The 19,255-nt window shown below is 41.3% G+C and overlaps 1 protein-coding gene across 4 annotated transcripts in view; it reads right to left on the bottom strand.

Annotated features, from left to right (window-relative positions):
* SGCD (sarcoglycan delta) overlaps window positions 1–19,255 on the bottom strand; it is a 168,810-nt gene that overhangs the window by 91,755 nt on the left and 57,800 nt on the right. For all 4 annotated transcript variants that reach the window (XM_062002042.1, XM_062002043.1, XM_062002040.1 and 1 more), the window contains exon 3: window positions 8,331–8,432. In XM_062002042.1, the coding sequence (XP_061858026.1) occupies window positions 8,331–8,432 (102 nt within the window). The remainder of the gene's footprint in view (window positions 1–8,330; window positions 8,433–19,255) is intronic.

Raw genomic sequence — 19,255 nt, 5'->3', positions numbered from 1 at the left:
GTCTTTTAGTGTTTTCTTTGTCTGTTTGTCTCTCTTTTCTCTCTGTCCATACCATATGAAGTTTTATTCCTTTTTCATTTTTAGTATTAACAAGTTGTTTTTATATTTCAGTCTTTCCAAAGCAGACAGAATCCTGATTGTCAGCAGCGATGTCTAGACATAGTAAATCCGTAAACTCAAGGCCTTTGCCCTTGAGAGAGAGAGATGCAGCAGTACAGAGTTGCACTCGGTTTTTTCCCTGAGCAGTGTCAGGTGCATTGTAAGGCTTACTTCTTTCTGAGGCTTCACCTCGTTAAGAGAAAATTTGGATCAAGTTTTGGACTAAGAATTCAAGACCACTCTACAAATGCATTCAACCCCATGGGCTGCTACAGGTCAGTGGTAGTCAACAACCAGCAGAGCTTCTCTTTTAACAATAAAGCCTGTCTGGCAAAAGAAGCCAGCAACAGAAATCCCATAAGCAGGAGGTGTGACTGATGTGTCCTGCACTCATGGATCCCCCAGTAAATTCCCCGTCCTTTTCTCTTTTTTGTAAAAAAATATGGTTAAATGTAGAAAAAGAAAGATGATGTACAGCTCCTGAAGGTTTAAAAGTCTGTAGGAATACTCACAGGCCACAATAAATGGCTAATTAAGAAAAAATGAGCTTCAAAGCAGCTTCCCAATTAAGTCATAGAGGTAGCATGCAAATTCAAGATACCAAATTGAAGCTGAAATGCTGGAATAACAGACACCAGAGGAGTGATGCATGTCCAAGGAAGGCAAGAGACTGCCTGCCAAATTCATTGAGCTCAGCCCTTTTTTTTTCTTTGAATTTTAAAAATTAATAATTTCACATCATTTCTTTTTCCTTCAGGGGCAATAAACTAAATCAAATGTTTATTCTAACCTTTTTGCTCCTAGTGCCCAACCACAAAACTCTTCCCAGTTGAAAAGCAAGCAATTTCTGGCATCACAGCAAAAAGGCAATGCAAAAGCTTAGAGACCAGAGAGCACCCAGCCTTAACTCAGCAGCTCATGTTGAGCTGGGATGCACATCACTTGCTTTTATGACCACAGAGTCCAGCTGAAAATGTTTAAAATGAAGAGGAGATGGGAATTGGATGAGAACAGCAAAACAAATATATGTTCTGAAGGCTTCCCTCACCTTACACAAGCAGGTCAAGCAAAGGAATTTCACCTGTCAAAGGCAAAATGCCAAACATACTGTGAGATTTATGCATTCTCCATCTCCTTCATGTTTAGCTCTGGACCTGTTAACTAGCCCACATCAACTCCATGGCCCAAACTCCCTCCCTGTGAAAATCACGGACTGTAAAGTGCTTATGCAGCTTATGGGTTCAGATACTTCTGCAATGATCATAACAGGTTTCCTGGACACAAAGTCTCCGCTGATGTTAAAAAAGTACAAACACATTGCTCCCAGAGTTAGTTCAGAGGTATATCCATGATGAAAATATAGACAAAAGCTGAGGTAGGTAGCCCACTTGGCATAGCTGATTGACTTTAATAGGTGTTGATTATACTGCTCATATTGCATGAAATTAAAAAGCTTACAAATGTTATGAGCCATTACCCTTCCATTTAAGAGAGCTTATGACAAGTTAGCAACATTTAATGAAATCCTTTTCAAAATGCCATAGGCAGCCTCCACGAGATTTTGCTTTGAAATGCCACTGTGGAGATATTGAAAGAAATTTGTTTACCTCAGAGCTTCTCTTGCTCTTTTTTGGGACACTCTGATTCTGCAGCTGGTGGGATACCTCAGTTGTGCTCTCAGTGTATGGCATATAACACCAGCTTGTTAGAGAAATAACGGGCAATGGACAAAGCAAGGTTTAATTGTGGGGTTACTGGAAGTAGCCTTCAGCCAGTCTACAAAATTTCCTTTAAAATTCAAAGCTTCTGGCTGATTTTATTATGGAGGTAAAGGGAAATGTTTCCATAGTTGCTATAAAATTTACTTAAACTTCCACCTTTTTCAGCACACTGGAAATATCACAAAGCCACTAACTGCCCTCAAAGTGCTGGGGCAGCCAAAGTTCAGCCTGAAGTAGGCTCTCTGGATTCTATTGCTTAAGAATTCCATTTATTAGGAGAGGAGCACATCAATGTTATAAATCCCACTGGACACTGGCGGCCAACTGCCGTCCGCTGACTCAAACCTGCTTGGGATGCCCATGCATCAGCTGAGGGTGCTTCTGACAAAATGATGCCGTTTGCAACTTGCTCGGTGGCTTTCTGTTTATTTTCACTGCGTGTCCTGCTGACTGCCAGCTCTCCTCTCTGCTGATAGCTGTCAGGCAAGCGTGACTCAAGCTGACCAAACCGATAGAGACACTTACAGTAAAGCACACTGGCACAGAATCTAACAACAATTTATCTGGAGTGGTGCCACGATGAAGGCTTAACAAACCCTATAGGGGGAATATGAGATGGCCAGGCACAGCTGCACAAAGTTTTCTTTTGTTGTTTGTGCCATCACAAGCAACCTTGTTCCTCTTTTTTAATTATTAGGACTTTTAAAAAATATCTTAACATCTGCTGCCAAAAAATAACAAAGATGCTGTAAGCTATGAAGATGCAATTAGAGGAAGTGTCATGCTTCAGAAGTTGACCTTGGATAGTGTGAGTTTTTTCCTACCTGAAGCTACAGTTGCAGCTGAAGTACCCCAGCAGCAAATATCAGAAGACTAACATCTCCATGAGCTGCCAGGAGCTTGCAGGCTTGTTCATATCATAATGTGCTAAAAAGATTCCTTTCTTTGATGAACTCGTCACTGAGGGAATAGCTCAACACTGGGGAAGGTAACGGTCAAGCAGGTGCTGGTAGTGTGCAGGGACTGCTAAGTGACAGCAGCACGGTGAGACAAACTTCATTTTCACCCTGTGATGCTTTCAGTGAGCGTGCTGAAATGCCTAAGTGCTTTGCTAGACCAAATAATCAGGAACTAATTCAGTATCCCATTATTGCTCTGTAAACTCTGACAAAGGAAGAACAGGAATTATTCTGTCTCCTTCCTCAAAAAATAGCAGCCTTCCTTCACGCCATCTATCAGAGCGTTTACTGAAAGCTAGATTTCCACTGAACACTTTGAGCATCACACAAAGTTGCAATTATCTTGCCATCTGCATTGTCTTTCCTCATGGGTGAACGTTGCCTTTTAATCCAAATTAGTATGTTACATTGTTTATAAATATGTATTTATGGCTGTGAGGCAGGTATGCCCCATTGTGGGCACGTCATTGTTTAATCCAAATACAGGGTTTATTGTTTTTCAGTGCATATTTTTAGCTTTGAGGCAGGAAGACCTGCAGAGCAAATAATACAAAAGAATATGTCCATTACAGAATTGCTTCTGTGCTTTAAAATTATACCACTCTTCTTCCAGATCTGAACACAGTGAGACGAGTACATTGGCAAAATAATTATTTATCACTCTTAAAAGCTCCCTTTAAAATTTCTATCATTCAAATACTGGCTGGGGAAAATGTAAAGTACAGACAAGCATATTTTACACACTTGCTGGTCTAGCTTTTGCTGATGAGAACTTACTAAACACCAGTAAAGGGAATAGCAGTTATCAGCCCTAATCCACAACTGTGATTTTTTTTAGGCCAAACAGATGCCCTTGCAGAATTACAGACAGGCTCAATCCTCCTTCCACTGTAGTTATTTTGTACGGCTTTAAATCAGACCAGGTTTGCTTCAATGCTCTGAGCGAGCCACTGATTGCCTCAGGGAGCAGGATTGGGACCTCTAACATCACCCAAAGAAAGGAAAATAAAAAAAAGCCTCAGGCTTTTTTTTTTCTTTGATGTATAGGGTTCTTTTAAACTCCTTCTTCAGCCGATTAAAAATAATGGGAAGCAGACCTTCGACACAATACTAGCTAAATACACCAAGAGATCTCTTTTAAAAGACACTTAAAATGTCCTCAAAATCTGTTCAGTGAATTTTGCCATCACTTATACCTGTCCAACAACAGAATAGCTTGGAGCCACCCCAGGTAGCAGAGGACGAACAAGAAAGGTTGGTGTCCGTGCTTAGATCTGTGTTCCCCGACTCACCCATCAATATGGGAGCCTGTGAGAGAGCTGAACAGGCAGGACTCCAGCCAAGGGCTTTATACTGCAAAAAATCTCTGTCAGGCAAATCCATATTCTTGTCTTTAGAAGGACTCAGGGTAAGAAAATTTAAGCCTGGTTGTAAACATTTGCAAACTGATGTTTATTTACTTTTTCTATCTGTGCACTTGAAATGAACATTGAAAGGGCAAAACCATCCTAATCCTATCACGGGAACGTCTTTCTCCGCTTCCTAAAGCTGAGATTATCATCTCATTGGCTGTCACATAGCTCCTGAGAGAAGTAATTCACTTGATTTTTCTGTATAATCACAGCACAGGATTTTACTTCTGTGGGTACTGGAATAGAAAATGCACATAGCCTGGCCTTTATCTTACCCCTTTTAAGTTACTTACAAACCTGGATGTGGCAAGCTTCAAAACACCCAAACTGCTCTAAGAAGGCTAACTCTGTGCTCACTATAAGTTTCAAGCATCCTGCTTGTTAGCAGCTCTTCTCAATAAAGGCAGGGAAATTTCCAGTTTAAAATTTCTATTCAAATTCAGGTAATGAAGACTGAAGACCACAAAACTGTTGCTGTTGCTTTCCAGCACATAAAACTAACAATTTGTGCTGCTGCATGCAACTTTCAGTCAAAGTTTGTCTGATTTATAAGCAAGCAGATGGTTCACATGATAGTCCACAGTAAATTACAACAGTTAGAAAGACAGCTACATTTTGAGAGTGACGGTGCAGCTGAGCTACAGATGGGTCTATAGATGACCCTTCCAATTTTTAATAATCTGCATAATTTATGTGTAAGCAAAGAACTGTGAGGATTCCTAATGCACCTTCTTGACTAAATACAAATTATTTGTATTTACACAGGCAATACTTCACGGTCCAGTTAATTGCTTAATTAAAGGCAGAAAGATGCTCATGTTCCATGCAAGTTGCATGGAAAATACTGTTCAGTGTGCAGTATGTTCATCTGGGAGTTTAAGATGCTCTGAATGCTCCTAGAAAACGGTATGCATCTCCCTCATTTCTTTAAAACAAGGCTACAAGGGTGCAAACACTGCTATCACCAGTTACTTACTATTCATTAATCTCCAGATAAGCTTTAGGCTCATGCAGTAACAATGGTATGTTTATTTCCAAGCTCTGATACTTGGAAATAAGCTCCTAACCCAGAAGGCACTAAAACTCCACAATTACTGAGCTCAGACTAGGATAGGGAAACAACAGCAAGACAGACCTTCATTGTATTGAGAGGGATTTGAGGAGGTCACTCTTGAGTGGGTGAGGGAAAAGGAAAGTAAGCCTGGAGGATGTCATTTCTGAGACAGGAGGCATAGATGATGCAGAAAGAAACCGGCTGGAAGGAGCTTTAAGAATTCAGGTTGTGTCAATGGCCAGTTCTCTGCCATGGGTTCAATCCTTCTGCTAACTGAAGGGACTCTCAGAAAGAAGCCTTTGTTGATTTGTCATGCCATAGTATAGTAGATTAAGTTCATCTTGGTTGCAATTTCAGTCGCAATGAGTTATCTTCCAAAAGGAGAACAGCTATATGCAACTACTCTATCCAGAGGGTGAGGAAGGGAGCAGGACCTACTAAAGCCTTTAAGGCACAAACTACAGTAAAAAAACCTCAGAGGTTCCCACATAGTCAGTCTCTTTGGATGAATTTGAGGGCTTTTTTTTCCCTCTCTAAATCTTTGTCTTCCCTTCCTGAAAAATTCATTTGAAAAAGAAATCCACTTTTAAGTGGAAATCCAAAACTATCTTTAAACCAGAAGGCACAGCTCCTAGGAAAGCAAGTCTGTGTGTAATTTTAATTACCACCTTGCTGGGACTTAAGAGATGCAACAGAGAAGAAGAGGCACCAGTGACAAATTCAGGCTTTCAAGAATTATCACAATTCATGCTTTGGAGATATGTTGGCAGGGATTTCCCAGCTCTGCTTGCAGCAGGGCAGCATGGGGAGCAGCACTGCAGGGACACCTGAGTGGGAAAATCCACTCCGTGGAGGTCATGGGACTGCAGTCACTTACACAAAAAGCAATTGCTCCCTTGCCATTTCCATGTAGCATCAATGCCCCTTCATCTACTGCACAGAATGATAGTGAAAGAGTGAAATGGAATTTGTTGCATTTATGGGCTTTTTTTTCAAGAAAATGTTCTATAAGTAGACTTTCAGCATCTGAAACTATTTTGAGCTTGATATAAATCCATTATCTATTATTGTACACAGCTTTTAGGTTGTTTAAACACATAGAAAATATTATATGTCAGTTTATTTCTGGGATGCTCTTTACTGTTATTTGTCATATTGTTTCTGTTACACTTTGCATATTTAAAACTGCATTATGCACTTCTGGAAAGCCAGGGAAGATTGCTATGCAATTAGTATGGATGTTCATCTGAGTGCTGAATTTGGCACTGTGTTTTAGCAATATTCATCAGCTTCAGGAACTGCAAGTGCAGAGGTTATGCTACTGTTCTTTTAAAAAATGCAGCATTGATTATTTAATAATATTTTAAAATATTCTGTAACTGTCCTTCATTGATGGTCTGCAACCCTTTCATTTGCTTACAAGAGGCCAAATTCACACATAGCACAAGAAAGCAGTTGATTGAAATCAGCAGAATTGCCCCTATTGCCCCTAGTCCAATAGCAATTCCAGCATCACCATGAGCAAGCTGAAAGGCAGCACAGTTTAAGTCCACTGAGGAGTCAGAGAAACTATACACATGGTTTATGTAACTGTATAGTTAATACAGTTTCCAGGACTCACCTACTGAAGCCAGCAGGGATGCTTCAACTCACCAGGCTGGAGATCAGCCCTTCTGGCTAGATCCTTCTCTGTCTAACAGCAAAAATAATCTTGGGGGAGGAATAAAGCAAGGAACACACACAGAGACCTTAGCTTATACTTGTTGCTCCTTGCATTCATTGAACTGTCAATGGTGTGAAAACTAGTTTCACAACCTGAAGAAGAGGACACCTTTTGTCCCCTTTGCCATTTTAAAATGTAGATCAATATGCTAACATGAAAACAGGAAACCCTCCAGTAGCAAGAAGTGGTTTTCAGTTCTTGTGGTAATCAAATATTATTTCCAGCAATCTAACTAGAGAAAAAGAGACGTAAGTAGCAATTTGTCAGTCTATTTATCAAACTGAGTGCTGCACCATTCCCACACATCTCATGTTACAAAGTGTACGACACGTAAGGTTCCACAGTTCTGTTTTCATTCCGGGCTGAAAACATTTATAGATATGAACGTTTTCTCATTAACTTTTTTCCTGAAATGATTATGCTTGTTCAAAACAATTCCTAGCCACCTTACAGAGGTTACAACCTTCAAGAGCTAAATCAGACATTGTATTGGTTGTTGTGTTGATTATGTTACAAGTTCCAATTTCTACAAATGCTGAGATAAAGGGATGTTAACTTTATTTAATTAGCTATCTGCCATTGTTATCAGAAGGAAAGGCTGCTATCTGACTCAAATTAACACTTTGGATCAGGAAACAAGACAAATGACAACTTCTGAGAAGGATCCTAGAAACTCTATAATGGTTTCAGTTATTTTAAAGCTGCTCAGGACAAACAGGATTGCATAGAATGAGAAAAAGTCACTGACAGTCAATGAAGTGCTGCTATAAAATGCTATTTCAATCACTCTTGAGTTCTTTCTCATTTTCAGTTGTTAACATCCTTGACACTTTTGTCAAGCAGTCTCTCCTAGTAGCATTGAATTTTAACTGCACGTAATTTTAAAACACACCATGAAAGAGGACTGAGCACATAATATGGGTTTATTGTGCCAGCTAACAAGAGATCAGGCCCTTGTGCCAAGGCATCACCTCTCTCCTCTTTGAGGAGTAACCAGTTGGAGCAAGTTGGATTTCACAACTGCCTGCCATTCCTCTACCCTGAAAATATTAGGTCTCTCAGTTGAGAGTCGTTTACGATTTACCTCAAAAGGAGACAAAAAGACAACCTGAAACCTCAGAGGTCCTGGAAGCATTTAACTGTGAGTTACATAATCTAAATTAATGGATATCAACTTTACAACTGCCCAGACGATGTGGTATCCAAGTTAATTCCTCAAAGGACACCCGCTGCCTCATTCCCCAAATAACATTTGTATGGAGTGGCCAAGGTAGTTTATCCCATAACCACGCCACCCTGCCACTTTATGGTCTCTTACTGTTGGCACCACAGAAACGTGCTTATCCCCTTCCCAGAACTTACTGGTCTTGACCGGATTTCTTTGGCGTAGAGAGGTTTCAAGAATTCTGAATCTCCTTCGAGCTTTAGACCCTTTTCTGTGATTCTCAGGTTTCCCATTCCATCCTATAACACAGACAAAAAGAAACAACCCCATTAGTTACAGTAACTAATTTCACCAGGTTGCCAATAGCTGATCTTTTTTTTTCCATAGAGGATAACATGTGAAGCACTGGGAGGCACTAGAGAACGCAGTTACTTGTGTTATCCCTTTAGCTCTGCTTCTGCGAAAAAAAACCTGTTCAGAACAATCTGCAATGCCCTGCAGTAAACCATTTACACAGATGAAAGATGTTCATTTAAGCTAGTCATCTCTACTCAAAGAGATGCGGTGATGTTCTGTGTTAACAGGAAACTATTCACTGCAGTATTCACTGTCTGCCTGTGTATTAATATACCTTCTCATTCATAGCAAATCCCTATAAAGACTGTGTGATTAATTCTACTGATCTCCAAATAGAGAATATGTGATTAATTCCACTGAACTGACAGAATAAGGTTTGGCTATGTAAGAGTACTGCAATAAAATGTTGTAGGGAAGTTGGCCCCTGTTATTTGGGGAAATCTCTGCAAAACGGGGACTCTTTGGTGGGATTTCTTCAGGGCTATTAGAGGAAAAAGATGTGGAAATCTGTTGATTAGCTTCAAGTCTCAGAGTCTTTCCTGCACTTTTGATATTGTTAAGATGCTACTCAGCTTTATTGGAATATACAGCTATGCAAACGTTTGCTCTAGGAGAAGCAGTGATAAAACAAGACTCTTTCCAACAGACTGCCCTCCTGTCTTGGGGTAACTTTTGACTTTTTCTCCCACGATGACTAGTTTGGGATCAGAGCCCTCACTCTGCTCCTTGCACAGCCCAAGTACATCCCAGCAATCTGAACCTCTTTGTCTAAATGTTTGGGTCTCCTGAGTTAATCTTGCACTCTTCAAACAATCCTTGCAAAGTCCACTGGCCAGATATTAAGTGACTAATGTTACATGTATATCTGCCCTCTCCTCATTTGGATTTCATAGTTGCAGCTAATAGTCCCCAACACCTCTCCAGTCCTCCACTGCTCCCTGTGCTTTCACAGCCAAAATCTTCTTGTAAAGTGGCTCCAGCAGAGGACTACAATCAGTCCTTTTCTTTAGAAATTGTTTAGTTATGTATGTCCAAGATGTAACGAAGCAACCTGACAAACCATAATGGGAAATAAAATATATGTAAAAATATATATGAGTTTTTCTTATGTTTTTTATGCAGTAAGACAGGTGTATGGACACCTTGGCACAGAGCAGAATTAGATCAAACTATATTTCACCTTGTAACTTATGAATGTCACAACTCTTACACCAGTAAGGGGTTTAGGTTCATTTAGGTTGTAATTGCTTAGAAAGATGTGTGTGTAGAAGCATGGTGTGGGTAGGGAATTGCATAGGTAAACATTACAATTAAAACCACATAAAATACAAGGTGTTATTTCTACGACCAAGAGACCAAGAGCTGAGTTGTCAAGAACTGACATGACAATCCTCAAACACATCCCTTAAAAAAATCTTTCCATTTTGTTTTCCCTGCCTCTTTTCTGCAGGCTAGAGAATCAGAAGAATGATGCTACATGATGTCTCAAAGCCTTCAAAATAGGGCAGGATACAATAGTCACAAGACCTACAGCATGGGGAGGACATTGCAATGATGGACACACACAGCAGCACTTCCAGGCAACAGGATTCACATTACAGTGAGAGAGACATTGAAATGAAAGGTCACACAGGCCACAGGATGGCAGGAGTTGCCATTTAGGGGAACCATGGCTCTGTAAGTATGGACATGTCAGAATGACTCCACAGTATCTCTTCATGTAATTTATGGAGTCTTTGAGAGGGTCTGTGCTGCCTCCTTCTCAGGTGCTACTAGGCATGTCCTTAAACACTGATGTTCAAATCAAAAGAGCCACCTCAGCATCTAACTCAAGGCCTTTAGAAGAAAGAGGTATGTACGTGGGTAGAAGCCCTAAGAAGACCAAAATAAGACCAGGAAAACCATGTGTTGGTTATGTCTTGCATGTTATCTAATGCAGCTGCAAAAAACCCTCCACAATTACAACCACTAAAGGTGAATGGATAACTCCAACAGATCTGCATGAACTATTGCCAGAAGTCATGAATTTGGAGGGACTGAAAAAATCAAAGTCATAGCATGGCTCAGTTGTGACATTGGTCACTTGCCAGAGGTTCACTCATTCCAAGAAGTATCATGCTCAGGATGTACCCTGACAAGTGAAAATCCTTCTTTCCAGAGCATGATGTCAGAGCAGGCTCAGGAGAGCTGGGCAATACAATGACCACAGCCACCTCATTTTGGAATGATACCTGTAAGAAAATTTAAATAGAGACATATGCCAAAAATGCTGTTGACTGCTGCAGGATGGGGAATGAGAGACGTGTCACAAAGCTCCACTTGCTACTTTCCCTGTCCCAGGTGTAAAATATTGCCTTATCAATTCTGGGCTGGTGGTGGCACAGAAGGAGTTCATTCATCTTGAGCAAAATTATGAAGGAAAATGAGTGAAATAGGATTAAGGACTGAAGAGTCCAGATTAAATTTTGATAGTGGCATGCTTTGTGATTCGAGTGAGCAGGAATTATTACAACTATCTGCAGACCCTCATATGTTTTGTGCTGCTAAAATAAATACACTTTTTTTCCCCAAACAGATACTTCAGTAAGGTTACAAGCCCTGAGAGCTTTCACATTGCAGAGTCTTCTCTGGTTTAATTAAGAAAAACTACAGGCCACGTGAGTTGGTATATACCATGTGTAGCTACAAGAATGACCATTTCTGTGGGTATGCAATCCCAACTGCTTCCAGGGCTCAGTCCTCAGCTGAGGCAGGGCAGTACTTTACCAGCAACATGGATCAATGGATGGTGTGATTTGTCAAGTCACTACTGAAGCTATGGCAAACCAGCAACTATATCCTATCCCAAGTAGTAATACAGATCCAGCATTCTCCCCTGCTCCTCTCTTGTGGATTTCTCCTCCTTTCTCTCCTTCACCATTTGTCTCCCAAGGGTGTGCCTGAGGATTTTTATGCATGAAGAACTCTTGCATGCGACATTTAACTCACAGCTAGCAGGTCCTATACACCTCAAAAGAGTACCAATCCTACAGGACAATGTACTACAACAAAAACATCAATAATACATCTGATATATTACATATAGGCAGATGTATTCTACAAAACCAGTGGGTTGGAGAAAAAAAAGGCACCTCCTCATGTTACTCTTCTCAACTTTTGATCCTTCTCATTTTCCAATCCTCATTCATTTTTTTCTCCTTCTGCAGCTGCAAAAACGCACCCACTAGACATTATCTCTCAACTTCCCTGGCATTTGGGATCAGGATGGAATACCTAGCATTGACTCTTACCATGATTAACTCCCTGTTGCTCACGTTTCTCGTGATTAAAGACGACAGCTTTCTGCAGTGACAGTCTGGGTCAGCGGGTGAAAAAAAAGCGAAGGTTGCAATCTCAGTTTAAATTTAACAGGAATTCTGGGCTCTTACAGTACAATAATTTCAATAAAAGATATTAATTTTTTATTGCCCATTAGAAAAAAAAATAAGCAGTTTGAAGAATTATATAGAGCTCTCAAAATATAGATACATTAGAGAGAAATCATTGCATGAAATACTACCTCATACGTTGTTTTGGACAAAGCATCTTCATCCTCCCTAAATTATATGGTTTAATAACAAATAAATGTCATACTCTGCTACTGAGAATATATATGAAAGTTCCTATGAAATTTCATGGACTGTGACCTATAAAATGTAGCATAAAGCTGCCCAGAGTGACAGAGACCACGAATTTTTATTAAACATTGTGTCTGTGATTGGTATATATCCTTATTTGCCACTCCATTGCTTGTGAATAGAGAAAGAAAGGAAAAAAGAAAGCAGTATTGATTATTTGATACACTGACATCTGACAATCTTTGCTTCTCCCCTTTTTATTAGTAGACTCCTCAGCAGAGAGTGAATGACTTTATTGTGCAGGCACAAGCCAGCTTTGTAGGAGCTTCCAGGAGGCAAGCTCCAAAAAGAAGGCAGAGAGTCAGGATCCTTCCATTACCACCTGCTTTGAATTATTTGTGGTTTTGGTAGAGCGTGGTGAAAACTTACTCATCAATTTTATCATCTATGCCCGTTCTCTTTTTATGCAGTGCCTTGTAATGGGCAGCCATAAAAATTTATGTGCTACTGCTGACTGCTCTGTGTTGAAAGAGGACGGCAATGGTAAAACCTTGAATAACATAAATGTCATTTTGGTGATGCTGAATGAAAAAGGATTTTTTTTAGTAGCTGGAGAAGCAACTCAGTTTTACAACCAATTACAAATGATGGTGTTAGTGTTAGGGGAAGAGCAGAACATTGCTGCTGTCTGATAGCCAAGGTTCCTCTCTGCCTTTTGGTTAGCAATGTGGCTATACATGTAGGTAAAGCCTCAGCTGTTTGATTGTTTTCCTTTTTATCAGTTGTGGGTTAATTCATTTATTTTAAAAAAAGGTAAATGATGGCTATCATCAAGGAGATTCAGTTGCCAGAATAAGGAAAAACAGCCAGCCTACCCAGAGACACTCCTGTTTAATGCCTTTATCAATGGTCTGGATGAGGGGGTAGAGTGCACCCTTAGCAAGTTTGCAGATGACACCAAGCTGGGTGGAAGTGTCAATCTGCTTGAGGGCAGGGAAGCTTTACAGAGAGATCTAGATAGGCTGCATGGCTGGGCCAAGGCCAACTCCATGAGTTTCAATAAGGCCAAGTGCCGGGTCCTGTACTGGGGTCACAACAGCAGCAGAGCTACAGGCTTAGAAAGGAGTGGCTGGAAAGCTGCCAAGCAGAGAGATACCTGGCAGTGTTGATTGACAGTGGCTGAACATGAACCAGCAGTCTGCCCAGGTGGCCAGGAAGGCCAAGGGCATCTTGCCCTGGATCAGGAACAGTGTTGTCAGCAGGAGTAGGGACGTGATCGTTCCCCTGGACTCGGCTTTGGTGAGGCCACATCTCCCATACTGTGTTCACTTTTGGGCCCCTCTCTGCAAGAAGGTCATTGAGGTGTTGGAGAGGATACAGAGGTGAGCTACCAAGCTAGTGGAGCACATCTCATATGAGGAATGGCTGAGGAATCTGGGGCTGTTTGGCCTGGAGAAAAGGCTCAGGGGAGACCTTATTGCTCTCTTAGAGCTGCCTGAAAGGAAGCTGTGGTGAGGAGGGGATCGGTCTGTTCTCCCCAGTAACAAGCAGCAGAACAAGAGGAAACAACCTCAAGTTGCACCGGGAGAAGTCCAGGCTGGATATGAGGATGTGTTTCTTTCCTGAAAGGGTTGTCAGACACTGGAATGGGCTGCCCAGAGAGGTGCTGGAGTCACCGTCCCTGGAGGTGTTTAAGAGATGGATGGATGTTGCACTTGGGGAAATGGTCTAGTGGTTGATAGGGCTGGGACAAAGGCTGGACTCGATGATCTTAAATGTCTCTTCCAGCTGAAACGATTCTATGATGATTCTAATTGCTGTGGCAAATCCCTAGAAGTAGTATTAGCAGCAGCAGTCTGGGCTGCTTACACGTAGGAACAGGGGTAATTTTCAGTGGTGTCTGCCATACATGGACAGGTTTTTAAAGTCAGGCTGGGCTCGTGCCACAGTAAAGAAGCAAAGTGGTGATAACATTTATTCACTGTGGCCCTTCATGCCAGGATGCTTTGTTCTTTACAAACAATAACTTCTGCCCCGTGCTCCTCTGTTCCTATGGCATTTCTGAACATTGAAGGTGAATTTGCTGTTTACTGAGGTCTTTCTAAGGATTTTAGGGGCACTAGTGCTGGGGAACACAGAGAACTCCAGCTGTCTGTTGGCCAACACCAGCACTGCTGTGCCATGCTTTTTTTTCCAGTACCTCCATCTCTTTTCAGTTTTCAGGAGAAAAAAACTGTTGGTAAGGTTTGTCTCTGCATGGCAGGTAAGCATTTACTTTTTTACTAGGAATATACTGAAGTTATGTTAGGCAATGTCCTGTGGGAGAGAATTATCTTTGGAGACTGCTCATGTCAGATGGCTGAAACACCTGATTATTGTTGCTTGTATTATTGATTGCTGTGCTCTGCATCGCTTCCAGATATGTTCAAGTTATTACACAGCTCAATACATCCAAAGTTATGGGGGGGAAAAAAAGTGAATTCAGGTGACCTGTTTTTTCTTTTCCCTACTGGGATGATTTCTGTGCTGTTCTTCTACCTCTGACTTGACATTAAATGTCTCCAGATTCCACAAATTGAAGGAAGATCTGTTCAAATACACGTCATTGCCAGTTCTTTACAGACTCAAACACCTACTTGCTCTAATAGGATCTGCTCTCCCTCCTACTCCTGATTTTCTTCAGTTAGTCTGCCATCTCAATAAAGATCCTAGTCTCCAGATGTGGATAATCAGCAATATTTTCCTATGAGAGCCAGGAGAGCCTAAACACCTGTCAGAAGCACTAGCCCTATAAAGTTAAGCTGGTAACACAGCACAGTTCTGAGCAACACACACTCCAAAGTAATGAGACAACGTGTGACAGCTTCCTCCTCTGACGTTAAGACTCTGTTTTGAGACCTTATACACAGACTCAGGTTTGTGTGGAAAAACAGAGAAAAACAAGCCAACACAGTGTTACAGAGCATATATGGTCATATCCCTGTATGTACAGAGGCATGCTTATGCTTTGAATTGCATTATGAGGTCTTATATCCACAACTGGTATTCATCTCCCTCTTCTTCTGCATGCTTATTGACCTTGGATGTCCCTGTCAGATGTCTTATTGGTAGTGTTCTCAAAGTGATAGGCATAGCATAGCATAGCTGTGCTGAGACATTGGTAGGTAAAGGAAGGTGACCCCGAGTGCCTTGCATCACTGTGAGACAACATATATGCACTCTCCAGGGAAGGAGGGAGACACAGATGAAGCACAGCTAAAATCTTGACAGCTAATTGGTGCACTAAACCAACATTATAAATTGCAAGACTAGCAGCTAACTTGCTGCTCCCTCCACAAGCTCATGACAGTCTGTGAGAAGACACCTTTATATAATCTCTGCTGCTGCAGTAATCAGTCACAGGGAGACATGGAGTTGAATGAGCAAAGACCAGCTGTAGGAACCACCCTCTGGAAAATGACCTCTACAAGCTGCTTTTAAAGTTGGATGAGCTATGTAGGCACTCTTTGTTCCTTGCACAGGTGTGAAGTCATTTGTGATAGCTACAGAAAAGTCACGTGGCTGCTAACTTATGAAGAAATTACATGCAAGTTAAGGAAATTGCCTGCAGACCATTACGGTTAATGTAAAAGTCATCCCAAACCAAGCCTGTGCAAAGCTCAGAGCCCTCTTTTCTGGTAGGAACTCCTATTTTTGTGAGTTCCTCTATATGACTGCAGAAAAAGAGGCAAAAGATGAGAAGAGGTGGTACAAGGATAGCACAAGAACCAGGAAGACATCTCACAGTTATGGCAATGAGCTGTGATGCAGAAAACCTTGACTTCATTCATGGCAGACTCACATGCCATGACAGTGTTAGGCATGTTTTCCACACCTACGTCCCCATAGTGCCTTTTCCCTCTATCTGTTCCTTCCATACTGACCAAGCACTCACCAGAACCAATGTCACTTATGACAACTACTCAACCCTATGAAGCTGTAATTGAAGGCAAAAGAAACTTATGCATTAGCTTTAGTGGAAGTTAAGGAGGAGTCTTAAAAAGCAAGAACAAGATCAAATGTGTTTTTTCCAATTACTGTTAAAAACAAGTTACAACTGACTAAAGCAACCAAATCCCTTGAAACAACTCCAAACTAGCATTGGAATAATTTCTAAACAAATCATTCAGCCAGAGCTTGAAGAAAGTTCAGCTTTGGATTTACAGCCTAGTGCTGGAACTACTTTGGGCAGGAGGTATTTCTTTTCAAAGCAAACTGCTAGTGACTTTACTCAAAGTATGATCATGTGTAGCACAACAAAACTAGGATTTCTATAAAATAAGCCACCTCATCTGAGTACATTTTTACAGGGCAAAAGATCAGCAGACCTTTTTGGGAAATGATTATGACTCCAACATTGTTAGTACAACACAACCATCATACGCAGAATTCCTCTCCAGGGTAATAATTTCCCTTTCCATTGGTACAGCAGGGAAGAGATGGAAATTTGCCTTTCACGCCTCCCAGCTCTCTGTTATGGAGCACTTTGGCACTGAAGCATTATAAAATGAGCCATGTTCTCCTGAGCATTTTCCGCTTTTTTGCTCCAGCACAAACAGTAAGGTTTCACATCTTACCATCAACGTATATTCCAAATGTGTCCCTTGAATTCTCCATCTTTTTTAGTCCAGCTCATTACCATAATTATGCTAATTAGAATGGAAAAGTCCCATCCTGCAGAAATTTGTACTCACTCAGAAGTAGGAAAAAAAGGATTCTTATAGGAACAAGTACTCTTCTAATGCAGCAATTTGATAATAAAATCAGCACATAAATTCACTGTACAGTTCATGGAGCTTCACAAACAGGTTTTATAAATTACCATCTAATACTCCTGAATTATGATCATCTGTCAGTCACTGAATGAAGCAAAGAATAAACTACAAAGATCCTGGACACAGCATCCTCTGTGGCATTGCTTCTCCAAGTTACACCAAGGTTGAAGTAAACTCACTCATCTTTATACTGTTTATAAGAAGTTTCCAGAGAGAAAAAGGGGTTTGTCCCTTTTCTCCCCTTCTCTATCTTAGTCGATCCCTTTTGTGCTCTGTACTTACACTCTGAAGGAAGATTTTTCTGACCAATCCAGTATTTAGCATTTCCCCCTGACTGGCAATGAAGCTGGCAGATTAAAGCCTGACAGTATGAAAAGGAAAGTACCGGGTCTCACGTGGTGTTTCTGAAGGTGAGCTCCTGAAAATGGGGCCAATTATTGGGTCATTTCTGTGCGATGTGAACACGTCAAAACAACTCAGGAGCACTAATTAGAGCATAATACCAGGTAGGCTGAAAGAAATAAGCCTCACACAAACACACTTGGGTTTCAAACTCCTGTTCAAGATCCACACCAACAAGTCAAGATACCAGAAATACAAGCACAGGCGGAGCGAGACCCAGCAGGACTGTGGCCGCTCTCTCAAGTCATGTCTATATGACACATTTGATGTTCCCATCTTGGCAAACTGATTTACAGGCTACAGGGAAACTTGGAGGAGGTGCCTGTTGCACTGACCTTCTCAAAACCCACCGCACCTGCATTATGTACTTGCTGCTATGGCAACATCAGCCTCCAAAGGCAGGATAATCATGATGCGAATCCATATTTTCAGTTGCTTCATTTACTCTCCTCCACTACTATCTTCTCTATTTCCAAAAGGCAGGAGAAAACAAGGTGAATGGGGAGGAATATTTTCAATACACACCAATTAATCACTTCTGAGACTAGATTGAGCTAATGTTAACTGATAAACTTGCATTTGGAAGATAATCACCCTGTGCTACCTCTGCAGTCAGGGGAGAGAAAATGGCAACAGAGTCCCACCTAGCACCCAAATCACTCCCTGGATGTCCTTCTTCTGAGCTGCTGTAGAACTCTTCCAAAGTGACTTAGGTATATTTTCTGGATGCCTATAAATGGGTTGCTAGGCAAAACAATAAACAGATATCATGAAATAAAATATGCTTAAAAATGTGATTGCAACTATAATGATGTGGAATTGCTTAAGGGACAATTTTAATGATTTCTTTTTGGGTTTTTTTTTAATCAAGACTCATACTTCCAATAAGAAATAGGAGACTGGGCACATTCAATTTATTTGCACAAACAGGTAAATATAAATGTGCTTTAAAATCAAATTTGCTGCATTAAGAGGAATCCATAGTCCCCTTGTTAAGAAGCTGCCCTCGTGCCTAAGGAACCACCACAGAATTTTTATAGTTGTATTTGTCACAAAAACAAAAAAAGGATTTTGCTCTTACACCATCAGAGGATACTGGAAAATAATTTAAACTGTCTTCCAGACTTATCTACCGTGTGTATGTGACGTTGTTAGCAAGGAAGGCTCTGGGGACTGCAACGAAATGAGAGAACTGAAAGTGCTGCTCCCAGAGAGGCTGAAATAAGTGTATTGCTTCTATTGCTTTTTGAACAATGGCCAGCAAATAATTATTCATAGACAAAAATTCATAGAGGGTCTCCTGCCACCACAAATGAGATCAGATCTGTAGAGTGTATTTCCTGATTTCAAATGGCTCCATCAGTTTAAACCCATCTGGTATCTGGCCCCAGAGCCAAGAGATAGGAAAGGGAAGGCAATTGAAGAATGTGCATGGCTGTTAGGCTACAGTGGCAGGCATCCAGGCAGCATGGACACAGGCTGCAGCAGGTCCTGGCCTAAGGTGGAAACTCTGGCATACACCCACTGCACCTCGTTGGGGGGCAAGGATGGGCAATCAAAAGCTGCTAAGCCCCCACAGCTTGCCCTGATGCTCCCTGATGGGCTGTGACTGCTCTGGAGCAGCTACGAGGGACCAGAGGATAAACACAGAATCACAGAATGGTAAGAGTGGGAAAGGATCTCTAGAGATCATCCAATCAACCCCTCTGCTAAAGCGGGTTCATGTCCATCAAGTCACACAGGAAAATGTCCAGGTGAGTTTGGAAACCTCCAGAGAAGGAGACTCCACACCCTCCCTGGGCAGCCTGTGCCAGGGTTCTGTCACCCTCACAGCAAAGAAGTTTCTCCTCATATTCTAGTGGAACTTAAAGTGTTCCAGCTTGTGCCCATTACTCCTTGTCCTGTCACTGAGTGCTACAGAAAACAGACTGG

Source organism: Colius striatus, chromosome 9, assembly GCF_028858725.1.
Source record: "Colius striatus isolate bColStr4 chromosome 9, bColStr4.1.hap1, whole genome shotgun sequence".
NCBI lineage: Eukaryota > Metazoa > Chordata > Aves > Coliiformes > Coliidae > Colius > Colius striatus.
The sequence above is the reverse complement of the archived record's forward strand: the minus strand, read 5'-3'. Positions and strand labels throughout refer to the sequence as shown.